The 25,457-nt window shown below is 34.7% G+C and overlaps 3 protein-coding genes across 3 annotated transcripts; 2 read left to right on the top strand and 1 right to left on the bottom strand.

Annotated features, from left to right (window-relative positions):
- Window positions 1-112: 112 nt before the first annotated feature.
- On the top strand, window positions 113-6,620 carry LOC136988039 (xaa-Pro aminopeptidase 3-like). The gene is made up of 5 exons (XM_067285825.1): window positions 113-173; window positions 4,660-5,625; window positions 5,700-5,941; window positions 6,017-6,137; window positions 6,215-6,620. Exons 1-5 carry the CDS (start codon window positions 155-157, stop codon window positions 6,370-6,372), a joined length of 1,506 nt encoding a protein of 501 aa, XP_067141926.1. The 5' UTR covers window positions 113-154; the 3' UTR covers window positions 6,373-6,620.
- Window positions 6,621-11,326: 4,706 nt separating this feature from the next.
- On the top strand, window positions 11,327-15,094 carry LOC136988115 (zinc finger protein 410-like). The gene is made up of 7 exons (XM_067285935.1): window positions 11,327-11,520; window positions 12,383-12,632; window positions 12,717-12,876; window positions 12,943-13,124; window positions 13,198-13,287; window positions 14,580-14,789; window positions 14,863-15,094. The coding sequence occupies exons 2-7, from the start codon at window positions 12,425-12,427 to the stop codon at window positions 15,009-15,011; spliced, it is 999 nt and encodes a 332-aa protein (XP_067142036.1). The 5' UTR covers window positions 11,327-11,520; window positions 12,383-12,424; the 3' UTR covers window positions 15,012-15,094.
- Window positions 15,095-16,193: 1,099 nt separating this feature from the next.
- LOC136988043 (protein FAM161B-like) lies at window positions 16,194-23,684 on the bottom strand. Its single transcript, XM_067285829.1, has 4 exons — window positions 21,916-23,684; window positions 21,683-21,850; window positions 17,283-17,382; window positions 16,194-16,662 (listed from the first exon to the last, which is right to left on the bottom strand). The coding sequence occupies exons 1-4, from the start codon at window positions 23,502-23,504 to the stop codon at window positions 16,387-16,389; spliced, it is 2,133 nt and encodes a 710-aa protein (XP_067141930.1). The 5' UTR covers window positions 23,505-23,684; the 3' UTR covers window positions 16,194-16,386.
- Window positions 23,685-25,457: the final 1,773 nt, after the last annotated feature.

The following is a 25,457-nucleotide window of genomic DNA, read 5'->3' as shown; positions in this document are numbered from 1 at the left end:
TCTTTAAAAGCTTTGACGTTACATTAATTTTATTAAATAAATATTTAATTTAATAAACGCTTTTATTAAAATAAATTAAATTAATTTTAGTGTTCAAAAAAGGAGGAAAAAAATTATTATTTTCATTCCGAAAGGGGGCACACGTATCGTTAAAATGGCGGTGTCTAGATGCAGTGAGTACTTTGTATATATCGTATAATTGTGTCTAGACCATTTTTTTCCATCGTCTGACCAGTTCTTGGGCTCTTTATGCGCTTAGAACTGCATTTTAATGCATCATTTGCGAATTTTATGCGCGAAAGGAAGCGATAAGAGGCAAAATTTCGGATCCAATTTTAAAAAAGTCATTCTCCGGGATATCGTCTTACCGGCGCCCGAGACACGATTAGACCGATTTAGGACGATAAAAGTGTTTTATTGGTAAAAATAAATATTTCTGAGTTTAGCAGCATTCCCTTGAGCGGAGTAGATAAGAAAAATGCGGACTTTCGTTCGAAGTCCATCTATTTTAATGAACAGGAAATAAAAATGCATGTTGCTCCTGTTTTGCGGCGCGTGTACGCCGCGCTACCTGTAAACAATAAGTTCTAGATGTGTTAGCACAGGTTAAATAATAAAATCCAGCAATCCTTTTGAGTAAGACGAGAACTCTGAATGAGAGATTTGCCAAGCTCCAGAGGGTTAATGTTACCCTTGGTGCCAAGATGGCGGCTCGTCTGATTCCAGCAAGGAAACAGTGGGATGCACGTTCTAACCTAACCTAACCTATTCTATTAAATTACCATAATTATTAGTAACCAAATTATTAGAATAGGTTAGGTTAGGTTAGAACATGCATCCCACTGTTTCCTTGCTGGAATCAGAGACGAGCCGTCATCTTGGCACCAAGGGTAACATTAACCCTCCAAGGTTATAGATTCTCTGGTACTTGCAAAACACTTGGTGGAACCATCCCTGTATGTGCGACTGTTTGTGAGATATTCGTCCCTTGAAGGTCGATTTTTACTGTGAACTGGGGATGAGGGGCACTGAGGTGCGAGAGATAGCGAGATGACGCAAGGCATGGAGAATAGGCAGTATACTGATACGTATTAAAAACTGACCTTTCGAGGCAAATATTTCGCAAAGGGTCGCATGTATAGGTATAGTTACTTTGACTTTTGTGCTCGTATAGGGGACTACAATTCTGAGGGTCCCGACCGCATCGTTCGGAGTTTGAATCTGACCTCTAAAGCTATATAATGGTCGAGTGGGCCGTGTAAAGCTGGCACGGTCGTGCATGCTAAATAGTTAAACATGATACACTTTCGATTTTGGGGGACCGAGGGTCACGTGTATGGGTATGGTTCCTTACACTTTTTTCCTCCTACAGATATGATCTATGGCTCTGATTAGGTCCCGACTTTCTCATTCATGGGTGTAATAGCACCTCCATAAGTGTTTGCCACAATGGTACCAATGGTATGATAGTTATAAGGTACTGTACTGTACTGTACATATCCATAATGAACCAAACTTTTGAATGGTATACGAGGCAGTCTGTTGTAGGTGTGCACATTCTCAATGTAAGATGGAAAATGGCACTTTTATTTTAATTATTAATTTTGGAATGGTTTGGATAACAAAAAGGAAGAACTTTTTTGATTTATTTCTTTTTAATTTTCCTCTTCTCTTTGGCCTGCTTTGTTTTGTATTAAACACTTATAAAATAATACAGTTTGGCCAGTTGTTCTATATACATAAAATTCAATTTGATGATGTGTTCAGATCTAACACTGATTATTCATTTATTTGTTTTTCTTATGACCAAAGTAACTCTTGCTTTAAGTTTTATATTGTTCAGAAACAACACAAGTCGGTTGAGAGTTACTTTTGACCCAATCTGTTATTTTTGTCGGCCATTTCTGACTTCCGGCTTTCGATTGTGTCGACTAATATGGCGGCTTAGAACTTGTGTAACTTTCCAATTCTCCATGTCCCTACCATAAAAGTTTGATGGATGCAAACTTTTCTTACAGATATGATGCAGAGTTTATAACCGCACTATACAGATACGGTTTTGGTTACAGAATTTATAACCCAGCCTTTAACCGTCAAGATTAGAGCTAATGTACAAGCAACAAAATTAGTGGTAGTCGGCAGAACTTTTTTTGAATAAGTAATCCTTATGATAGTATAATTAGAACATTCATATCTGTAGCTTTACAATTCACACAAAAGAATCATTTATGATGGTGAAAAAAAGGTAAAAAACATTACTTCATTTGGCTGATGCAGCTACAGTCTAGTAGGGAACATTCTTTTCTGGATCTGCTGGCATTCTTACTACAAATACAAATGAAATATGGGTGAGGTTAAGAACATGGGTTATTAAGGAACATTTATTAAAACCAATTTTGTTTTTTAGCCCTAATGGATAAATAGATCTTCGTCATCCTAAGTAGTTCTAATTGCCATATTGCAGCGTAACATTTATGTGGCTATAAAATATATAAATTTGATTTATTTAACTGAAAGAACAAAGTTTTGTAAAATTATACATAAAATATTGAGCAGTAACATTAAATGTACTGAAAAATAATTTAAAATACATTATCATTCATTTATATTATCATCATTAACCTTAAATCTGTGTCTTCAGATTCAGTTTATGTTCTGCATAGAAGAGGTGATATAATAGATGATGATGATTGGTTTAAATCTTCTTCATCCATTTAAAAACTAGATCATAAGGTTTAGTTTTATTTTCTGATTAATATGTGTAATGATGTTAATGGATTGGATGATCGATTTGGTTAACCAGAAGATAAAAAGTTGACTGATTTTGGATTAATGGGATGTGGCAAACTAAAAACTGGCACCTAATTAGGTGTTAGAGACATAAATCCGAGATGTAAACAAAATAAAATTGTTACTTTTTTTTAATGGTTTTGGCTTATCTTGGAAAAGTGGACAGACATTTAATTTCTAGCACAAGAAATTTATGCCATTGTTTATTAAATATAGGAACAGTTAACTGATGAGTAACTTGTATTATAACCATTGGTGGGATGTGACTATTGCTAATTGAAAACATCATATTTTGTCAAAAATAAACACTGCAAAAATCTAATGAACCGGTGATAAAACTTTGCACAAAGTGTGAACATTTTTGCCTGTGTTAAACGGGAATTGTCAGGCAACAAACTGCTGTGAAGATAGAGGGGATTGCCGAACACATGTGGTGTATGCAGCAGTTTGTTGTCTGACGATGCCCATTTAACACAGGCGAAAATATTTGCACTTTGTGTATAATTTTATCGCTGGTTCGTTGGGTTTATGCAATGTTTTTTTTTTTTTTGTGTAATATTAACCAGCTGTAAAGTAGCAGTTGCTATATCATTTTTTTTAATAGTCCTCATTATATTTGTTATATTAATATTTATTTAAGTGATTAAACAAGTCACAGTGAAAAAACTGTATATAACCAAATTAAAATCAGAAATGATGAACATTCACAAACTTATAATACCAGTGCTTACTATAAAGAAAAAAGAATGTAGTAGTATGAATAGAGGCAAATTTATCTTCTTTCTTATGAATATTACAGCACATTTTTGTTCATCCTGCCTCTCAATTATCCAGCATTCCTCAACTGCGTGTATACTTCCAATTCAATGAAAATGTTAGTCATATCACACATGTTGTGTTCCCATATATTCAAGTTTTGTTTCTGTGTACAGTATTGCTTGTCAGCATGCCATGTTATTTGCCCATTTTCCTCCAAAAAGAATTTGTACCAAAGGGTGACAGGTTGTGTCATTCATTACCTTTAAGCAGAATAATAATTCACACAAACGGCAAAAATGACGATGTTTTCTGCCTTGGCAATAGACTTTCCTCAAGTTAACAACTGAATTAAAACATTTCAATAACTGACATTTGAATGTAAGAGTGTTATAATTTAGTTATTAACCTGAAGGTGATCTATTTATGAAGCCAAACACATTCTTTTAATTAAAAAAGAAGATAAAGGGAAAGTAAAGATGCCGGGAAGTAAAGATGATGTATGATTTATTGACTTCTTTCCAATTTTGGTTTTCATCCTTTAGGCTTATACAGTTTCAGTCTCTGCGCAAGGAATGGCCAGATTAGCAAGCGTATAGTGTACTTTAGTATGGCTTCTAAACTGATTTTTTTTGCTCACTTTCATTTGACATGTTGATCTCTTTTCAAAACTATATGTATATATTGAGTGAAATTGCCTAAAATGGCAACTGGTGTGGAGAACTTGCATAAATTATAGCATTCCTCTCTCTTTCAGAATGGGATACTGCTTTATATTGTGTAGGATTTATTCATGTAAGATTTTACTAAATGTTAATAAATATGGGACACACTATATCAGAAAAAAGTTTTTGGATGTTATTTATAAGGCTGTCATATCATATGACAGATTAATTTTTCCTTTGTGTAACTATTGTTATACACACAGGTAAAACTTTTAATCTAATTACTTCAAAGTTCCTTATTGTTTTGTCTTTGGATGAACTCTAAAACTGGAAAGGAAAACATTGAAGTATCCACAGCAACAGAATGACATAACACTATTTACTTTCATTTTGTCTCTTATTTAAAGAGCAAATTTTTGATTAATAATATTTGTTTCTATTTTATCAGGAAACGTGTATCTGAAAGTTACGGGAAGATTGGAGAAAACATTTCGCAGATGGTGCCAGACAGCGACGGCTTCTAATCAGAAACGAAAGTTGATTCGGACGTATGGACAGCCCACGCCGCACACGCATCCACATCTCATGCAAGAGGGACACGTCGTCCCGGGCCTCATGCAGGAGGAGTTTCGAGATCGTCGATTTCGGCTGATGGAAAATATTTGGAAACACATGCTGAAAACTGCGTCGACTATTCAGAATCACATCGTGGTTATACCTTCGGCGACGAGAGCGTACATGACGGACAAGATTCCGTACCCTTTCCGTCAAAATACGGACTTTTTATACATGACTGGCTTTCAAGAACCAGACAGCGTGCTGATTCTTCACTCGTTACCAAATAAAACTCTTCCGGAGCATAAAAGTGTGTTATTTGTTCAGAAAAAAGTTGCTCAGACTGAACTATGGGAAGGACCGAGATCAGGACCAGATGGTGCTATTGATCTTCTTGGGATAGACAGTGCATATAATATAGAAGAGTTAGAAAAGTTTTTAAATTCATTTGTCCACGATAATCAAAAATTTATACTGTGGTATGATTATCTAAGTTCGCCTCAGTTACCCATTCACGAAGTGATGAGAGATTTTGTAGCAAATTGTCGTCACTCGGGCTTCGAATCTTGCCGACCTTTAATTCAGCAGTTGAGATTAATAAAGTCGGATGCAGAAATTAAATTAATGAAGAAAAGTACAGAGATAGCATCCGAAGCAATGAAAGAAGTCATGAAGTCATCTCATCCTCTCGTCACCGAATCGCAGCTTTATGCAAAAATGGACTTTGAATGTCGCATCAGAGAAGCAGAACATCTTGCTTATCCCCCCGTTGTAGCCGGAGGATCTAGAGCTAATATTATTCATTACACTGCAAACAATCAAAGAATATTAGGGGGCGAAATGGTTTTAATGGATGCTGGTATGTTTCTTGTTAAAATATTTTTTTTTATCAGTTCATAATATAACTAGTCATAATTACTTTTAACACTTAAGGTTGTGAATATCACGGATACGCAAGTGATCTGACTCGTACTTGGCCTGTCAGCGGTCACTTCACCAGACCTCAGAGAGAGTTGTACGAGGCCGTTCTAGCCGTTCAGGAGGAACTCATAGAATTATGCACCGACTTCACTTCGTTAGATCAACTGTTTCATGCCATGTGCCAATTAGTAGGATCGAAGCTACAAGAACTTGGAATAGTCTCTACAAACATAGGAAAAATTGAATTAGGAAAGGTAATAAATTTTAAAATTTTTTAAATTGAGTTTATTTGTAAACTTTTGGACACATTAATGAAATTACTTTTATAGATTGCATATAATTATTGTCCTCATCATGTCGGACACTATTTGGGAATGGACGTTCACGACACCACTCTCATATCTAGGAGCATTAAGCTAAAACCGGGAATGATCATTACTATTGAACCAGGTATGATTATCGTTTTCATTTGCAAATTCTAATAAGATATACAAACTACTTTATTCTAATACTTAAATACATTATAGGGATCTACATTAGAGAAAATAACCAAAGGGTTCCCTCTAAATATCGTGGATTGGGAATAAGAATAGAAGACGACATTCTAGTGACGGATGTCGGACCCGAAGTACTTACGACTCACTGTCCCAAGACAATCGACGATATCGAAAAACTATTTGGTTAAATATTGGAAATGCGATTTGCATCACACACACTATTTATACGATTGCAATTACAAACTACACAAACTAAATCCTATTAAATTTTGTCGACTTTTAATGTTATTTACATGTGCCATCACCAACTGGAAGATGAAATAGTAGACATCACTATTCTGTTTTTACAGTAATGTACAGTAAGATTTTTTAATTAAATTCGATTGCAGCAAACTTAGCATAAATGTAATATAGTTTATTAAATGAGATAAATGCATTTGTCGTTCGTATAGTCAAAACAGTATTCTTACGTCATTTTATATTTATTATTATTATGAAATCAATTATCATCAAATGTTATTCTCTAGATTTTTTTAAATTTGATTTTACAACAAATAGAATGTATTTATGTACATAAACAAAATCAAAGACATTTCTCAATGTATAAACACCATCAAGTTAATGGATATTCTTAAAACTTCCACTATAATTATTCGAGTACATACATTGAAATTTTAGAGCAGAAAGAATAATTTCACAAGAACAACTGATTATATATATACAGCATGTTATGTTATAATTAATAATAAATGGCAATTAAATGATATAGAAGTTTTGGAGACAACCTCATTGAAGATCTGATTGTTAGAACAATATTTTGTTTCTAACAGCTTTGCCAATGATATTAATTAGTATTTTTTCGGCATAAGCAAAATGGCACATGACAAACATGCGAGGTACTGTACATATGAAGGAATTGTAATCATTGTTTATGCTAAAAACTGGCAGACATATTTTTGGAGAAGTGCATCAATATGTTTAAATCATGTTATACTCATTATCAATAACACTTTATTTATTATGAAGCTAAAATTAGTAATATTTGCCAGATATAATCAGTCATTTTTATAACCACTCAAAAGGGAATTTTTGGATGAATAAACCTAAATGTTATGTCCTTTGAATCCAATGCTCACCCTAGTTTAAAAATCACTCAGAAGACAATTTCCAGATATTTTATTTAAATGTGTTTTGGATCAGAATTCTCACAGATCCTTCGGTAAAGGTACAACCTGCAACAGAGCCCTGCACCAATATTTCGAACTCTTCAAAACCAATCCTAGTAACCCCAATTTTGAAGAGTCCGAAATATTGGTGCAGGGCTCTGTTGCAGGTTGTACCTTTACCGAAGGATCGGCAAGAATTCTGATCCAAAACACATTTAAATAAAATATCTGGGAATTAATTGTTTTCTGAGTAATTCTTGAACTTGGGTGAGCATCAGATTCAAAAGACATAACATTTAGGTTTATTTGTCCAAAAAAAAAACCCTTTTTAGTGGTATAAAAGTGACTTTATTTATTATTGATAATGATTATAATATACAATATTCAATAATTTATATTCAATTATATCTATATAGCCAAACAAGTTGATGAAATTTGCTATAATAGGTCAGGTATATTGCTTAAAATCTGATGATAACTGTTTTGAAGTAAAAACTACTTGTTAGATGTTACATGCATCTATATATACAATCAAAATTTTTGATATATAAAAATAGATACACAATATTAATATTTACTTTAATTAATGTAAATTACCAAAATAAAATACATGAATTACTTCAGAAGTGAAGAACAAAGGATTTCAACACTAACATATCAAAATAATGTACAATAATGTTTAAGATTTTCTGGGTTAAGGCTCCAACACAAACTGGTGCCTCCTAGAATGACTTTCTGTGGAAAACTGGTCTCTATTTGTGTGTTAGAGATACAAGAAAACTATGACATGTCCAGCTTGTTGGTGAAGCATGATCCCACAACCAATTACCAGTGTGTTGTGGTTTTATCCACTTCGCCACCGGTGGGCCAATAACATTTAACATCGGGTTTCGAGCATTTTTCACAGAGAATTGAAATATGCTCCAAACCCGAGAATTTGAAACATTACCATAGACATATCGAGTTTGTCTTTTCCATGGTATTCTTGACTTTGTCCATATTTTCCTTCTGTGGGTTTCTCTTTTGTAATGACTTGTCCATATGGTAATGCTGTTTTTCCAATATGGTAGATACACTTCTCGTCACGACGTGCTCTTTCACGAGTTTAAGACTGGAAATTTTCAAGACGTGTCTTGCTATGCCGAGACGCTTGTCTCCTAATTATAATGCCACGATTCCAGACGCATTTATTGTACTGTGAAAGACTATCAAAATCATTTTGTAAATTACCTGCAAACTCTTCCTCGTCCCCCTCACTACTAAGTTATTGTTCAATATTGGTATCCTCTGCTCCTTCCAAATGGTCCTCGTCTGTATCGGTCGTATTCGCTGGCAGTTCGTTATGATTTTGCACGGGATCCACGAGCAATTTTCTTATTACATTGCCATCAAGGAAAGCCACATATAAATACTAAATAAGTATTGTATCTAATAAATATAACTTTATTTGCATAAAGTGTAAGTAGAAAAGATCTTTACCTTAGAAGTTAAAAGTAGCATGAATGCATGCAGTGGGTTTTCAAAATCCAATTGCAAATAAAGGTTGCTTCTCTCACTGTCACCACCTTATTCAATAGTTCCAGAAAGAACAGCTACATAACTCACCATCTATCGTAAAAGAATACACTTATCTGGGTAGCTCTGCCAGGTTAATAGAACTTAATATTAAAAGTATAATAGTCATAAGGTAAATGACATAATCAGAATATGAGATAATGCACAAAATATCAAATACTGTAAATTCCCCCAACAGATACCTAACAGATCTCATATTGTTTTGAATAGAGAATAGTAAACTGAAGAAACACTTACTGCATACAATGTTCAGAAAATTTCCTTCTTGTTTTAGATGTAAATATAGAAATATCCACTATTTTGATTCAGATCAATATATCGATCTGTCTCATAAACAGCATTCCTTAAATTATGTAAATAAAAACATATTAATTCTTGGAAATACAGTATATGAATATTACTTATGTGAAAGAACATTCCTCGTAAAAATATGTCATCTGAAAATTAGATACTATTGTATATTACTTGTAATAAAATTCATATTTTGACAAATATTTCATATTTAATAAAAGTTTTTCATTAAAAAGAGAGATAGATTGGAATTTGTCTGTATTTTTAAAATGAAGCATATGAGTTCTTTTTTATGCCTGTAAAACATTAAGAATGGTAAGCTACCAACAAAACCGAAAAGCATCGAGTACAGCTATCAATTTATAACCAAAGAACAGGTATGATATAGCTGTTTTTGGATACTTTGGTAATCTTCAACCTCGCAACATAATCTGCTGAATGGGGCAGGCAATAAAACATAATCTACCGTGAAATAAACCTCTACCACCGGTAGATGCCACGATGCCGGAATATCTCGGCTTCTAAAACAGTGTAAAGACATCACATTTTTACACCAGGAAGACAGTTTTTGGTATGTCTGCATTAATATCTAAGACAACGTTGCCACTAGGGTAATACGTTGGTGTGCAAGTTCTAGTTTTTGGATCCTTTACAAGTTAGTGCAGAAGTGTACTGTGAATTCCCATTCTTCGACCAAACTCCTTTGCATCGAGTTTGGATGATACGAACGTCTGGCACGTGTTCCTTGCCACCGGGGACACTGCATGCACCCGATCATGCGAAACTATAAATCTGTATAAATACATAATGCAAGCATTAATCATAGTTATTGCCACCAGGCCCTCAATGGTGACAGCAGGGTGGTGACGAACAGGTCGACATACCCAGAATGGACTATACGTGTAAAATGTCTGGGATTTATCAATCTATCCGGGTTCATTCTCGAATCACCCACTGCAGTAGGGCAACACCTTAACCACTTCGGACAGCTGGCTGTCTCATCATCAAGTCGGAAATGTTCTCAAGATTGTAGGTTTTCTTAAACTCTTCACTTTTTTTCAAATTGCATTTTTTTTTTTTTTTTTTGCATTGTATTCAAAATTTTTTGTAAGGTTGCCCATTCCCTGATCTAGGAGGCAGTCTCTTGCAATTAGTGTCATAAAAGGAACATATTTCAATTGACTATCACTCCAGATTATCTCTAGATATTTAAAGAATTACAACTGAGTTGGAGTCAACAAGAATCTGTTTTCCATCCTAAATGATCAATTTGACACTACCTAAAAATATATCTTATTATACCAGGAGGACCATACTTATAGGATTATCATATTCAGAAGTGATAAACTCCGTAGGGACTGCCGGATAGCTGAGCAGTCAAGATAGTCTACCTATCTGGGGGACCCGGGATCTATTCCAGGCAGGTCAAAAATCCCCAGGAATTGTTCGGGGCGGTGGGCCGTCTGAATACGTCAGGCTCCGTACCTCACCACGCGGCTGCCCCATTGTGGACCTGGCCACTCCCATAATGGGCTTGCTAAAAGAGGCCCTGTTAGTTCCCACAAGGCGGAAAGAGTTAAAAACATATATAATCCCATAGGGATGACTCACTCATCCTTCGGATGATTTCTCAATCTGAAAATGGAAGAACTAATGTCAACTATAAAGTTATTGCTAAAAAAGTGGAGCCAAGTAAAAAATATATTACAAGACAAGGCCATAATTGGAATTTAGGATAACGCCAAGTAAAAATCGCGAAGCGCTATTTTTACTTGGCGGTTCGCTCTATTACTCAAGCTATAACAATTTATTTTACGTAAATAATTATTTTGTTTGTAATAATAATTAATAATAAATTGTGGGTTTAATATTTAAAAAAAATATATAAATTTCCGAAAATTATGTGGCAACGCTAACACTTCCGTTTGTTACTCTCAATCTCAATGTTAACGAATAAAGAAAAAAATAGGTGCTTAATCTTCATTACACAAGAAGTAATGTAAAATAAAAATTTAAATTAGCCCATTATATTTAATTTCTGTAAATAAAAAATAATAGACAAGTGCTCGAGTAGAATTTTATAAAAATAATTCATAAATTTAGACAGATTCGAAACTTTAACGCTAGAGGGCTATTTGTTTATAGCACGAAGATTATCAAAATATTCTTTGGCGAAAGTCTTCGTTAATGACGAAACTATGTTATTTTTGACGAACGAGATTTTATTCTTTTTGTCTCTGTGACCATTCTAAGACTTTTATACGCAAATCGAGCACGTTAAATGACAATTTTTCATCCCAAGCAGTAAGTTCTCCATCTCATCTCTTCCTCCTCCTCCTCTTCTTCCTCTTCCTCTGTACACAAATCTTCATTATTCAATAGAGTTCCATCCTCCTAAGAAGAAAATTCTACTCAACCGTACCTCAATGGTAAAATTATAGTTCTGAATGAGGGGCTTGGACTTCCTGAATTTTAGACCCAAGGTGACAAAATAATCAAAGGAACCTTATCTATGATTATCACCCCTGGTGAGATATTTGCCTCCAAAGTTTTTGCTAAATGCTCGATGGACTTAACGGAGTGTGCGGCATGACTCCGAAGGTCCGACGGGTCGTTCGGTGCCGCGTTTGTACCCGATAATATTAATGGTGGTATTTTTGAATTACCGGCATTGGCGTGGCCAGGGTTTTGTTATGGGGGCCTAGTAGAGGCCAGCCTGACACAAAATTGAATTATTTCAAATTAATGTTCATTAAAATGGAATTTCCATAGGAATCGACAATAACTTAACACACATATAATATGGAACTTCCTTTAATCATACATTCTTGTAACATTAATATCAAACTAGCAATGCCTTAAACAAAAATTAACCAATCAATTAATTTTTTTACCATTCTTTAATATAATTCACTGTCTTTAATCTACATCTAAACTTTCAGGAGGTACACTACACCCAATTAAATTAGCTTCGGCTTTCTATTTCTTTTTGCAAATCGGCTCAACACTTTTTCAGCTGTAATTTTCTGGGAAGGGGCACCAGGTTAACTGGGGGGGCTGGGCCCACCCATGCCCCTTCTTGGCTACACCCATGATTACCGGTGCAAGTGAATAGCAATTAATGCTATATTAAATTGTATCAATTGTCATTTTTGTGTTTTTATAGAAACGTAATGAAGACTGTTAACCGATGATTTGAAATAATGTCATGGAATCTATCGATACCGTCGACATAACTCCGGACTTGGAATTAGACGATTCGCTGATCGACGTCGCCACCAAAAGATTTTCGGGAGCCTTGAAAGAACTGCACACCGTTGCCTGTCAAAATTTAATTACTTCGACTCGGGAATGTATTGCCAGACAGTTATCTAATTACTGTGAAGATAGAATCCTTAAAGAAAAACAAGGGAACGGTATGTTAATTTTCAAAAATCAAAAAATTAAATTAAAAAGGTTTATATTTTCTTCCGACCAAATAATTTTATCTACGAATTTAGACGATGCTTGCGAGAATGACGACGCGGAAGAATATTCGGACAATCTTTCCGTTGGTTCTGACGCGAAGAAGAGATGCCAGTCGCTAGTTTGCAAGCACGAAGGATGCGGGAGAAAATTTACTTGGCCGGCACACTATAAATATCACCTGCTCACACACGCGTAAGAAACTAAATGCGTAAGAACGCCACGAAATGAACTTTTAAAATATGCGTTGTGTAATTTCAGGGATGAGCGCCCGTACAAGTGTGTCGTAGATGGATGCAACAGGGATTTCTTCACAGCTCAGCGTCTGGCGGTTCACATGAGGATCCACACCGGCGAGCGTCCCTTTGTTTGTCGAGAGGAGGGATGCGGAAAGAGTTTCACCACTGCCGGAAATCTTCGCAATCACAATAGGATTCACTCGGGTTTGTAAAAAGTTAAATGTTTTTACTTATTTATCTTCTTTGTTATATTTAAAACTGTTTATAATATTTATAGGCGAAAAACCATTCGTGTGTCCGGAAATTGGTTGCAATAAAAAATTTGCAGAAGCTTCTAGTCTCAAGAAACACAAATTTGTTCATTCTGGTAAGTTTTAAATCAAACGATGGATAGAACTAATGTTACTACGAGCAAACATAAATTAATACAGTATAAGCATCGATTATCCGACCCCGATTAACCGACTTATCGGTTAACCGAACCGCGTTCTAGTCGGCAAATTCAAATGTCCACTAGTTATGTGGCGCTACAATATTTGGTTATGTCTTGGCTACTTTAATATTATTTTTGTTAAATTTTTGCATATTTTAGCTGGCAGCACTGGCTCGACCATGAAAGGGAGGCTAGTATTTAAACCAAGCCTAATACACTATACTAATAATGTATTTTTTCATACTTTTCGGTTATCCGACTTTTCAGTCATCCGACCAACCCCAGTCTCCAATTAAGTCAGATAATCGATGCTCTACTGTACATAATAAAATTTTATGTCGGACACGTAAAGGGGCTCCACGCATTCGGTATTTGCCGATTGCCGAATAATTGCGTTTTGTCACGTGGCGAGTACGTATGTACGCACACGATTATTTGCCAAGCATCAATTTGTCACAGGAATTATGAATATTTGTCCAAGATTTGTTTCCTTTGATTTGGCATAATATAAAACAAGGAATGGGAAACTGAATACCGAATATTTGTCGAGTGAAATCACAAGAAATCGTCCACACTACTCAGTATCGTCCAAATATTTGCTTGACATTCGACAAATAGCGAATTTGTGGAGCCACCTTAACAAAAATAGTATAGGTTACAGAATTATTGGCAATGTACTGTACTTCATCATCTTTTCTAATCTGTCTAGAATATGTGTTTGTGAAATTATCAAAGCATTTGATAGCTTATGGTGCAAGGCAAGGTGCAACGTTTTAATGAGACCACGACAAAATTTAGCATTAACATAAACAAGTATTAATGACATCTGCTTGATCATTTTTTGAAAAACAATTTGTGATGATTAAGCACCATATAAAAATAGTAATTTTCTTATAATCTCGTTCAAATCATTTCTGTCTGACCAATTTGTCACAAGAAAAAAAGGTTGCATTTTCTGGTCTGACAGTCTGCAAATGCTCGTCATACATACTGTTTGATGAGCATTTGCAGACTGGCAGACTGTTTCACATGAATATAAACAATCTATAGATATAATTTATTCATATATTTGATAATTAAAAATCATATTTATGGGGAACTTTATTTAATCATTTTCGGTATCCGACTATTGACGGACGTATAAATTTCTTTCTCTGTTATTCCAAACATTTAAAAAATTCATTTAAATACTATCATTTAATCCTTTTCAATTAAATACTTTGCAGGAAAGAAACCGTTCGTTTGCGATATCTGCGGTAAAACGTTTTCTCAGAGCGGTAGCAGGAATGTGCACAGGCGGCGTCATCAGAATAGTCTGGCGCCGGTACACGGGATAGACGAACATTCAAAATGTAATAACGAAATCGAATTTGCGGATGCTACTCTTTCGCAGAATCTGTTCGAATTGAACGAACACGACAAAATTGTTACGAATCGTACGTCGGATTCGATATCTTAAGAGACGGTAATCTGTGTCAATATTTCTAATATTCTTTATTTATATTTCAGACATTTTCAATACCGAAGATGCGACTTCAAATAACGTGTTAGGTCCGGCCGAAGAAATTTTATTATTTTCGGGTAACAGAGAGATTGTCACGATTACAAACTGTCACCAGTCTAGGGAAGACGACTTCATTCGGTCGTCGGAAATGTAAGACTTTGTTTGAATGAATTTAATTTGTACATTAAGTATTTGTGTAATTTGTAAAAATGATCATTAAAAATTTTTTATAAAATACTCCAAACGTGCATCAAATTTATCTTAAACACAACAATTTGTAGTGATGTAATGATTTACGAAGGTATTTTTACATTAACATTACGATTTACTTTTGTGTAGAATTATGGCAAAATCTTATGTTACAGATTACATCTGAGAGAATAAACTTTTCCAGGTGTCATCTGAGGTGCTATAAGATATCGTCAGCTTGAATTCAAAACATATTTCTCGAGAACAATATATTTTTTGAACACTGTCAATATGTACATTATTGTTTAACACTAAATCATCCTACGCTGTTTGTGCAGACCTTTATGTAATTTCTGTCTTTTTTGATAAAATAAAAAGCAATTAATAATGTAAAGCAGGGGTCAGTAACGTGCACGTGTGTCGGATGCACCCTATATAACCGTAGTCACATAAGCACAAATATATATACTTGTAATTTTACTTAATTTGATTTTGTGTTATGTTATATATGTAGTTTTAATTTCCATTTTTTTAGTTATTACATGCGTGTATAATCTTTATTTTGTAAAAATATACTTATTTCAAAACCTAATTATTTTGTTTGTTTATTAGAATATTATGTTATTTATGGATTTTAAAATTTTTATTGCACCCTTAGCAACAAAAAAGTTGCCGACATCCGACGGAAGCAAATTTCTTATCGGCAAGACGTAAAATTCAAATTTTACGAGATCGCGAGACTAAGTAGGCAAAGTCTGTCTCTGATTTTGCTAATGAAAAAGTTGACATCCTGCACCATCATAAAGATTATTGTTAAAATAGTGTAGTCTGTTGCCATTCCTCTATTGCATCCTTTACAGTTCCTCATTTGTTATTTAGAACAATCCATTAGGAGCTGCTCCAAGTAACGAATAAGGAACAATTAGTTTAATTGGAGAACAGGCAATATCAGATGGCTCTACTTGTCTTTGACAGAAGAGAATTGGCAATTTGTTTCCAGAGGAAAATTTCATTAGACAAATATAAGTACGAAATTGCCTTTTGTTACAAATAATCGGGTTGGTTTATGTCATAAGGTATTGCTTGGATTTACGAAGATGCAAATTCATTTAATTGCTAAAAAGTAATAACAGACAAATTATAAAAATTAACTCCACTACACTTTATATTATATTTTTCCTTAAATAACAATAAATTATAACATTACTTCTAAAACAAAATGACTGTAATTAAAATCTTTTAATATTGCTATTGATTTTCATAATTTATATATTGCTTCTATTTTTTGTACATATTTATTTTAAAAAAATATATAAACGATTGTGGGGAAAATACCTATTTTAATCTTCATTATTTATGACCGATTCTTTAGAAGGAGATTCTCTGGATGTTAATGACACTTGTGAGTTTTGATCGTCACTCTCCTCCAAAATGGCATTGGAACAGGCGGACGTGTCGTCCCTGTCAGTGGCATCCGCTGCAGATCCGTCCGGTTCCAAATCCGAAGTTTCCCAGTCTTTGTACTTTTCGTTTAGTTCGTTGACGAAGTTTTCGTCGATTCCCGCCCTCTGCAGAGCCAACTGGTAGCACTTTTCCAGTTGATTCTGTTTGGATATCTAAAAGAGAATTTCATTTACAAACATAAAATTGTATGACAGATTCTGCTTAATTGGGCCATTAGTTAACTGGGGCAACCATTTATTTGGGCCAAAAGGCAGAGAATGGAAACAAACTGATATATTTAATGCAAATTTGTGCCATGTATTTGAGATGGTGACAATTGTAATTGAATGGCAAACTATAGATTGCATTGCAGATATGGCAATTATTTAAGAAAACGACCAAGCCGGATGCTACAGAATATATTGCTGAAATGTGACAAATATTTTGTGACAATATTTTGTGCAAGAAGGGAACACTTGTCAGTTTGTACTTCAATGGTTTTTGATGGCATGCCACAGCAGACTAGGATACTGCAAGATAGATTGTTGAAAGAAGGTAATGCAACACTTCGGTGATTGAAAGATTGTAATAAAAATAATAATTGTCTTTAATTAATTTATTTTTCAGTAAATATCTCTTTTTATTGTATATATTATTATACTCATTCATTAGACTATGGAGTGTTTTTTTTTCTTCTTATTAACATCTGCATAAATGGATCAAATGGTCTCGTTCCCCGATGTGGCCCGATTAAGCAGAATCTATCGTATTTATAAAGAAAAACTTGACTTACTATCGTTTGCATCTCCACCAGTAATGGTCTGTCACGGACTCTCTCTTGCATCTTCTTTAATTCCATTTTATATTCGCACTGTCTTTGTAATGCCGATTTTCTAAGGAAGCATTTGAAAATTTAGAAAATTGAATTTTGATTGTAATTTATAAAATAACATTGTCAAAGTGACACTGCAAGCTATCCTTTGCTTCCACTGGTCAGAGTGCAGTTCATCAATTTTCAACTGGGTATTTGTCACAGCACACAAGGGTGCTGCAAAATAGATAGATGGAAGAAGGTTAAGCAATGCTCGAGCAATCTGCCGTAGATGACTGCCACCCGAAACTTTCTATAGGAACAATACCCCTATTTAGGCATTAGACATGTGAAGAAATCCCCGAAAACTCCAGGCGGCCAGCTCGTCGGTCAAGCGTGAGCCCATGCCCGACTACCAACATTCAGTGGCTTTATCCATTTGGCTACCAGTGGGCTCCGGTGCTGCAAAATATAGTGCCAAAATACTTATGCACATTACTAAAAGTACGATACATAGAGCACAAACTCTATGTCAATAAAGAGGTAGGGATGGCACGAGAAAAAATAATCGAGTTGGGGGTGCCACTATTAGAAAAAAAATATTAAAAAACCAGTGTAGTTGACAAATTGTAATTATTGATGCCAATTAAAGTTTTTCTTCTGCTATATTCTTTTCCCTAATTGGGTTAATTGTTTGAGATTTTAAATAATTGTAATTTTTACTAATAATCAATTTTATTATTGTAAGTGCCAAACTGAAATTGTAACATTTTAATTTATATTAGTTGTTTTTGTAGTCAGAAACTCTGGCGTAAAGATTATTTCTTTAACACTTCAAACCTTGCAACTTAATACAAGTGATTTTTTTTCCAGTGGTTGTAAGCATTCTTCAAATAACCTCAAAACTATAGTCCATTCACTATAACTTCGTGCATGCTTCCGCAGGAAATAGATTGCAAAAGCAGTACTCTTTCCTAACGATTGTCTCAGAGACTAAATTTATAATAATTAACAAATGCTAACATTTTTATTACGACACTGTTGCTGCTTTTACAAAGAGACAAATAATGTGAAAAGATACATTTTGTAGAATACAACAATGAGGTAGCTGCTCTGCTTCTTTGTTTCGTACGTAAAGTTGTAGAACTATACCTTATTTATCTTGTCGTAATTAGTATCTTTAAGAAGGATGTCCAAAAGTATTTTTTGTGCCATAAGTGCATTAGTATTGTGAATTTTTGTGTTTGTATGTATATCAATCACTGGATATTGCAGATAACAAAGGCATCTAAGTTTGGAGATGTAAATTTAGAACACAGCATAAGTTTCTACTCGTGAATTAAATGGCAATTTTTTAGATCTGTAGTTGGAAAAGATACGGTACCTACAAGTAAAATATAATATCTTATACATAAAAAAAAATGACATTATTGGATGTTCTATATTCTCCATTTGCACAAAAAGAAATTAATAACTAAATTTGGCTTGCATTTGAAGAACTTCCTTAAATAAACTGATACTTTTGGATCAAAGTTCTTAGAAATTTTGAAAGACAAAAAAATTGGTCTACTAATACAGTCACCACTATCTGAAATTGCCATCAGGCTGGTGGAAAGGCAATACAGAAATCAGCAATATAGTTTATGTAAATGGATATATTGATATCTGATAGTGTAGAGTAGTGGTGCCAAAGCTTTCTGATTGGAGACCAATTGTGTATAATCGTACATAAGTGAGCCACAGATATTTTGTATACTCTGTACAGTAGAGCCCCCTATAACACGGTAGATACGATCCATGTTGTATGAATCCGTGTTGTACGAGTCACTTAAATACATGAGCCAATTGCAGCCCAGCACTTGTGCAGTTTAGGGGCTACGGCTGTTTGAAAGGTTTTCTTCCATAGAATTAATCGACTCTAGACTAATTTGACTAAAAATTTCCAAATCACATATAATTTTTTGGGAATAATCCATATAAACTATGCTATAAACAAAAAATTGTAGGATTACTTACCGAATGTGCACCGTTCGACGACGCCATTGCTTAAGCTTGTTTTCGTCGCGGAGCGGCTCGTCGAACGGCAGGCGCGTGTTTTCTGATAAGTTATTTTTCTGAGAAAAATTCGCTGAACTTTGGAGACATCATTAATAAAAATATAATTTTTATGGCCGTTGAATAATAAATGTTTTTTAGTAGGTCCGGTGCTCGTTTAAACTCGACGGTTTGTACAATATCCGCTATTGGTCCAGATTCGACCAATCCTGTCACGACACGAGTCGGCGATGACGTTTTACCATGTTATAAGAACATGGTTGCAATTTTTTCACCATGTTATACAAATCCGTGTTACATGAACCCATGTTATAGGGGGGGTCTACTGTATATATAAAAAGTAGATCCATTTCTATCATTTATAACTGATGTGTCAAATATGTTTGTGGGCGACATTAGGTCTACACTATAGTTTGGGCACCACTGGTTTAGAGAAAGAATTGTATGGAAGAATTTCTGTACAGATATTAGAAATGAAATGAAATGAAACTGAAGTTGAGAAGTGATGGAGTATTTAAGAAATTGGACACTATGATAGAGATTAAAGCAATGTTACTAGTGTTTGTAGAAAAGAGACAGCAAGAGAATTGTTTATATACCAGACATGTAAAGAGCCCACAAACTATGAATTAACAACAACCGTTGTTTAATGTAATGGTCCTCAAAGTTATGTGGTCTGCAGAAAACTTAAACTGAACTGCAGATATGCCCAATCATCTGTTTCTTATCCTGCAAAGGTACATGCTAAACAATATTGTCTATTCGGTAATTTAAGAGATACATGGTGCATAACAATATTTTTTCTTCTGGCTGAGCGCCGTAGAATGGAATTTTAAAATACGACAAGGTTAGTCTACATACAACAGTGCTTACAAACCTGTTTGTTATGTTTACTCAATAAGATTAAAAAATGGCATAAAGCAGCACTGCTAACAATAATCTGTGGACTGCCGCCAGTCTGTGAGCCATCCAATGCCAATCCTCGGAGAGATTTGAGGAAAGAAAGTGCATTGAATAATGCCATGCTTTCAAAAGAACGTTATAATTTTGATAATTATGTCACTTATGTGAATAGGAATATATTATTATGCAGACATCCTGGTACTCGAGCAGTGGCGTAGCAAACATAATTGGCGCCCGGGGTACGACACTTTATTGGTGCCCCCTCCCTTCTCCAGAAACACATATAGTTTGTCTTGAAGACCGGGCGCCACTCGCAGAGTGGTGCCCAGGGCATGATACACCCCCTCGCTACGCCACTGTACTCGAGCACAATACAATATGGCAAAAATATGGCACTAGTTCTCAACACATTAGAAACAATGTTAGTCTTCCACATCAACTAGTTTGAGAAATGTCAGTATAAAGAAGATAAAAGATATTATGTAGATTGCAGAAACAAGAATATCAGAACACAGGAATGATTTGTTTAAAGTAGAAGTTCTTAACCTGGAGTGCACATACCCTCAGAGGTGCAAGAAGTTAGGGTAAAATACACACGAGAAAATAACTTGACTCTACCTCTGTTAACTTTTTGAATTTTTTCACGAGAGGAGCAAGAGCATGTTGGCATATTCAAGGGGTGCAGGCAGCAGGAAAGGAGAAGACCTGCTAGTCTAAGGAAAGTTGTTGACAAATTTTACCCAAGACAAAAAGTATACATGTCACATGGAGACAAGTAAAATTCTTATCTAGATAAGCTGAAGGTACAAGCTTGAGACCTATAGAACAAACATTTTATGATTCATATGCACCAGATACAAATCATAAAGTGAACCTTAATGATGCCATAGAGTTAGTGATAAAAAATAAGACAGACAGGCAAATGTTAAGTGAAATAAAAAGGAGGAGAAGCATTTTAAAGAAATATTAATACAATAATTAAAAACAATCTATATATGTGAAAAACTAATTTCATAATGACCACGAGGGTAAAATCACCAAATGCTAGTAATTTGTTGTGGATTCATGTTTGACCAATGGGTTAACTATGTGGAATTTTCTTCACATGTTTAAGCCCAAGTTTTACGTTGCCTTATTCCAGTGGGCCAAATGAACGGCTAGGAATAGTCTGACGTATCCGGTACAGATTACCCGTGAAAAATTCCAGGATATCTACTCAGATTTGAATGTGGATCCCTAAGAATGGAGAGCAGATGTCTTTGCCCACTTTCTTTCTTGGAAATGAACAACTTACTTTTGTAAATATTGGAGATTGATTTGTTCAAAATTTAAATTTTGAATTTACAACTTCTTTGTATTGAGAAATCTGAGATAGGATCATGCTAGTTTGTAAGCAGAAATTTAAATGCAAAATTCAGTCTTACCTGTTTGATCTGATTTTATCTTCAATGTCTTTCTTTGTATCTGGGACTGTATCTAACATCTTTAACTTCCAACCATACTCTTTAAAAAAATACTGTTCCTTTTGGAGTTTCTCTCTCAATTTTTGAAATTCATTTTCCATTTCATTTCTCTTAATTTCAATTTGTTTCCTAAAATTCAATTAATTTTCTATAATAATGTAAGAATGGAGAGATAAACAACACTTAATTTATACCTGATATAAAGATCTCTTAAGATAGTTGTTACAGTTTTTTTTGGAAGTGGATAAGAAATGGATGAATTTAATGGTTTAGGTGAAAAACTTTCAATTTTTTTCTGGGGAGTGCAAGCCACACAAGAAACAAATTTCCCGTCCTTCGTTTTCCTTACTTTTTCGGCAAATCTTTCGGCCGTCTTGAAACGAAAAGGTTGGCACACGGTTGTGGTTTTCTCTTTAAAGATATCGGAATACTTGATTTGTCTGTTCAAAGTTTCGTCCGCTTTAATCGTTCCGAGATCGGAACAGGACTGCGATCTCCTGGTTATATTAAGATTTCTCGTGGAAAATGGTAAAGACGATTGATCGAGCATTTTCAAGGCACGACGTTTGATTCTCGCACGCCTTTCTGCATCCTCCTCTTTCATTTTTTCACTTAATGTCTTATTATATACAAACTGAGGTATGGGATTCGCTTTAAAACTAACTTTAGATGAGACGTCGTCTAAAAAATTAGGGGTCGACTGCGATTCCTCTTTATGCTTTTCGTACTCTGTTGCACTTAAATTAAATGGTTTAACCATAGCCTTCAGTTTTTGATTACGTTGCTCCTTTCTCTCTTTTCTCATAGCTTCCCTTTTTTCAACAATTTCTTTATACGACGGCTTGTAAATATTCTCGGGAATAGGATTTGCATGGAACTTCGTCACCGGTTTCTCGCTCTCTTCCAATTTTTCTTTCTTCCTCGTAGGAGTGAGTCGAAAAGGTCGAGGAACCGTTACCATTTCCCAACTTTCTTTCTTCTCACATTTAATTTCGGTTAAATCATCATCCTTCGAAGGAAATTCTTTGTTGTTTAACGTCTGTTTTATCCTTTTAGTTAGTTCTTTATCGTAATTATCTAACTTCTCTATCGACTTCTTAAGTTCGCAAAACTTAACAAAATCGTCATTGTTAACCTCTAAAGAATTAGAGAGACGGGCTTGATTCTTAAAGGTTTGATTTATCTTCTCGGTTAGTTCTTTATCAACCTTATCTAATCTTTCGAGAGACTTTTTTAACTCGTACAATCTCATTATATTGTCGTCTTCGGAACCGAGACATCCGTTCGTTTCGTGGGTGTCACAAAAGTCCGACCGTCCGTCGCCAGTACGGTCCCGCCTCAAATTATCTAGCACAGTTTCGACATAGGGGGGTTTAAATTTATCGGTTAGTCCATTTTTAGAGGAACCGACGTCACGAAATTCATTCTGCAGCTTTTCAAGAAGGCAAAGATCCTCGCAGTTTGATTTTAAATACTGTAAACTTGGACAATTTTGATTTTGGTGGTAAAATTCTTGATATTTTTGTTCAGAATGATGTTTCTTGTTGGCAATTTCCTCAATTTTGAAATTCATATTCTCTTCTAAAATATCATTGGATCCAAAAGTCTCTTTATATATATTCTTGATCTTTAATAAAGCAGAGGTTTGTATTTTCCTGATTTCATTTTCTTTCAGTGAAGTTTCTTTCAATTTTGAAAGACATTCCTCTAACTCTGGACAAACAGAATTTAAATTTTCCTCACAACCAATCATTTGTTCGCTGTTTACTTCGTCACAATTCATTCTTTATGTCTCGATTTCTGTCTTTTATAAACATAAATTATTAAACAGCTAAAAAAGAACGAAAATACTAAAAATGTTTGCTGACTTAACAACATGTTGGCTGCGTTTCCATGACAACGTTACCCCGTCACGTTTCAAACACAGATAAGAATTATCTTAATTATTTTCGATTTTATATTATGTACTTTTTCTAATTGTTTATTAATAAATATTAACTTAAGATTATAACTGTTAAGAAAATGTTATTCATTGTAAACAAAAAAAAAAAAATGTTGAGTCCGTTTCCATGACAACGCTACCGTTTTCTTCTAAAATCAGAAATTAATTAAAGTTAATTTGTTAATTTTTATGCTAAATAATATACTTTTCTAATTAAAAATTAATAAATATTTACTGAAGATGAAAACTGTTTAAAAATATTGTTTTCTATTCCGTTTCTATAGCAACGTTCTCTATTATTTCGACCCAGAAAAATCCGTAATTTAAACTAGTTTTTATATATTTGATATTAAAACTTACGAAATTGCGTGATAATTTTAATATTTTTAAAATGTTTTAATTAAAATTAACATCAAGTTATCTAAGATCTATGACGTCAGTTTCAAGATGGCGGCCGCCATCTGATTCCACGTGGCAGTATCTTAAGAGGATTTAAATTTGTAAAATAATAACATTTTCATTTACTAAATTGTAGGAAGACGGCAAGTCAGATATCTGTGTCAATACTTAAATTTATTTCATACGGTAGTTAATTGTGTTTACTCTTTTTAATTTAACTACGTTAGTTAAAAGGAGTAAATTTTTTTATTTTTTTTTTTATAACTCTTTCCGCCCTGTGGGCACTAAGAGGGCCTCTTTTAGAAGGCCCATTATGGGTTCGGCTAGGCCCACAATGGGGCGACCGGGTGGTGAGGGACGGGGCCCGACATATCCGAACGGACCACCCCCCCGAAAAGTTCCTGGGGATTATTCAACCCGTTCGGATTCGATCCCGGGTTCCCCAGAGCGGTAGGCTGCCACCTTTACCGCTCGGCCATCCGGCCGTCAAAAGGAGTAGATTAGTAAAGGATCAAAATTATGGTTATTATTTAATTTATTTGCACACAAAATTTTCTAACAATTGTTTCTTGCAGGAAACTCATTGTATTTCCTAAATACAATTAATTGAGTTTTTTATTTACATTGCAAAATGCATTAATGATTGCACACTAAACTCATTACTGACCGTTAGCGATACAATTACCGTACGTTATTTCTCGGGCACTTGTTTTATTTTTGCATCGTCCATATTCGGACACAGAGTTCTTGGCAAAAATAAGTACCGGAGAAATAAAGTATGATAGGCGCATTTCTTTATGCAGCAAGAGTGTAGCGAAATGACGTCACGAGCAGTATTGTCCAATTAGAAACCAGTTTCAGTGTGTTCGCTGTAAAGCGCTTCTCGAGCGCTGCATAAAGAAACGCGGCCCTAATTGTAATGCCTTAAGATATTCAGTCGGTTTAAGTGAAGAACTATTAGCAAATGACGACATCATTTTCACTATAAATCAATACATGTATTGTGAACTTTAAATATTTGCGCGTCTCCAACGAAGATATTTTAATAACGGAAGCCATTTGCGTTTATTTGAAAATTTGTCCCAGATGCCGGACGGAAGGCTAAAATGCGCGACGTGTTTGGAAAAAAGGGCGTCCGGTTATCCTAAGAATGTCGGGCACGAGTTTCCCACAAGCACAGATTAGAGAAACTGAAGAGCCAACTCCTGCAACTTCCCGTGGGAGTTGAGGGTTCGGGCACCGCTTCGGACCAATTTTTTTCTTCCAAAAAATTTTAAATTAAATTAAATTTATTATAATTATTTAATCTAGCACTAGATGGCAACGTAACCGCCTACCACGCGGCAAATTATTTAGCACATTAAATGAATTACGTAGCTATATTACAGCCCGATA

The sequence above is a fragment of the Centruroides vittatus genome, unplaced genomic scaffold (assembly GCF_030686945.1).
Source record: "Centruroides vittatus isolate TY-2023 unplaced genomic scaffold, ASM3068694v2 scaffold_3046, whole genome shotgun sequence".
Lineage (NCBI taxonomy): Eukaryota > Metazoa > Arthropoda > Arachnida > Scorpiones > Buthidae > Centruroides > Centruroides vittatus.
The sequence above is the reverse complement of the archived record's forward strand: the minus strand, read 5'-3'. Positions and strand labels throughout refer to the sequence as shown.

Coding starts and splice junctions, on each gene's coding strand:
- LOC136988115 (XM_067285935.1), top strand. CDS start 12,425: ATGGAATCTATCGATACCGTCGACATAACTCCGGACTTGGAATTAGAC. Junction 12,633..12,716: donor TAAAGAAAAACAAGGGAACG/GTATGTTAATTT, acceptor CTACGAATTTAG/ACGATGCTTGCGAGAATGAC. Junction 13,125..13,197: donor TCACAATAGGATTCACTCGG/GTTTGTAAAAAG, acceptor TAATATTTATAG/GCGAAAAACCATTCGTGTGT.
- LOC136988039 (XM_067285825.1), top strand. Junction 5,942..6,016: donor GAAAAATTGAATTAGGAAAG/GTAATAAATTTT, acceptor TTACTTTTATAG/ATTGCATATAATTATTGTCC. Junction 6,138..6,214: donor GATCATTACTATTGAACCAG/GTATGATTATCG, acceptor AATACATTATAG/GGATCTACATTAGAGAAAAT.
- LOC136988043 (XM_067285829.1), bottom strand. CDS start 23,504: ATGAATTGTGACGAAGTAAACAGCGAACAAATGATTGGTTGTGAGGAA. Junction 21,851..21,915: donor TTAAGAGATCTTTATATCAG/GTATAAATTAAG, acceptor ATTGAATTTTAG/GAAACAAATTGAAATTAAGA. Junction 16,663..17,282: donor TGGTGGAGATGCAAACGATA/GTAAGTCAAGTT, acceptor ATTCTCTTTTAG/ATATCCAAACAGAATCAACT.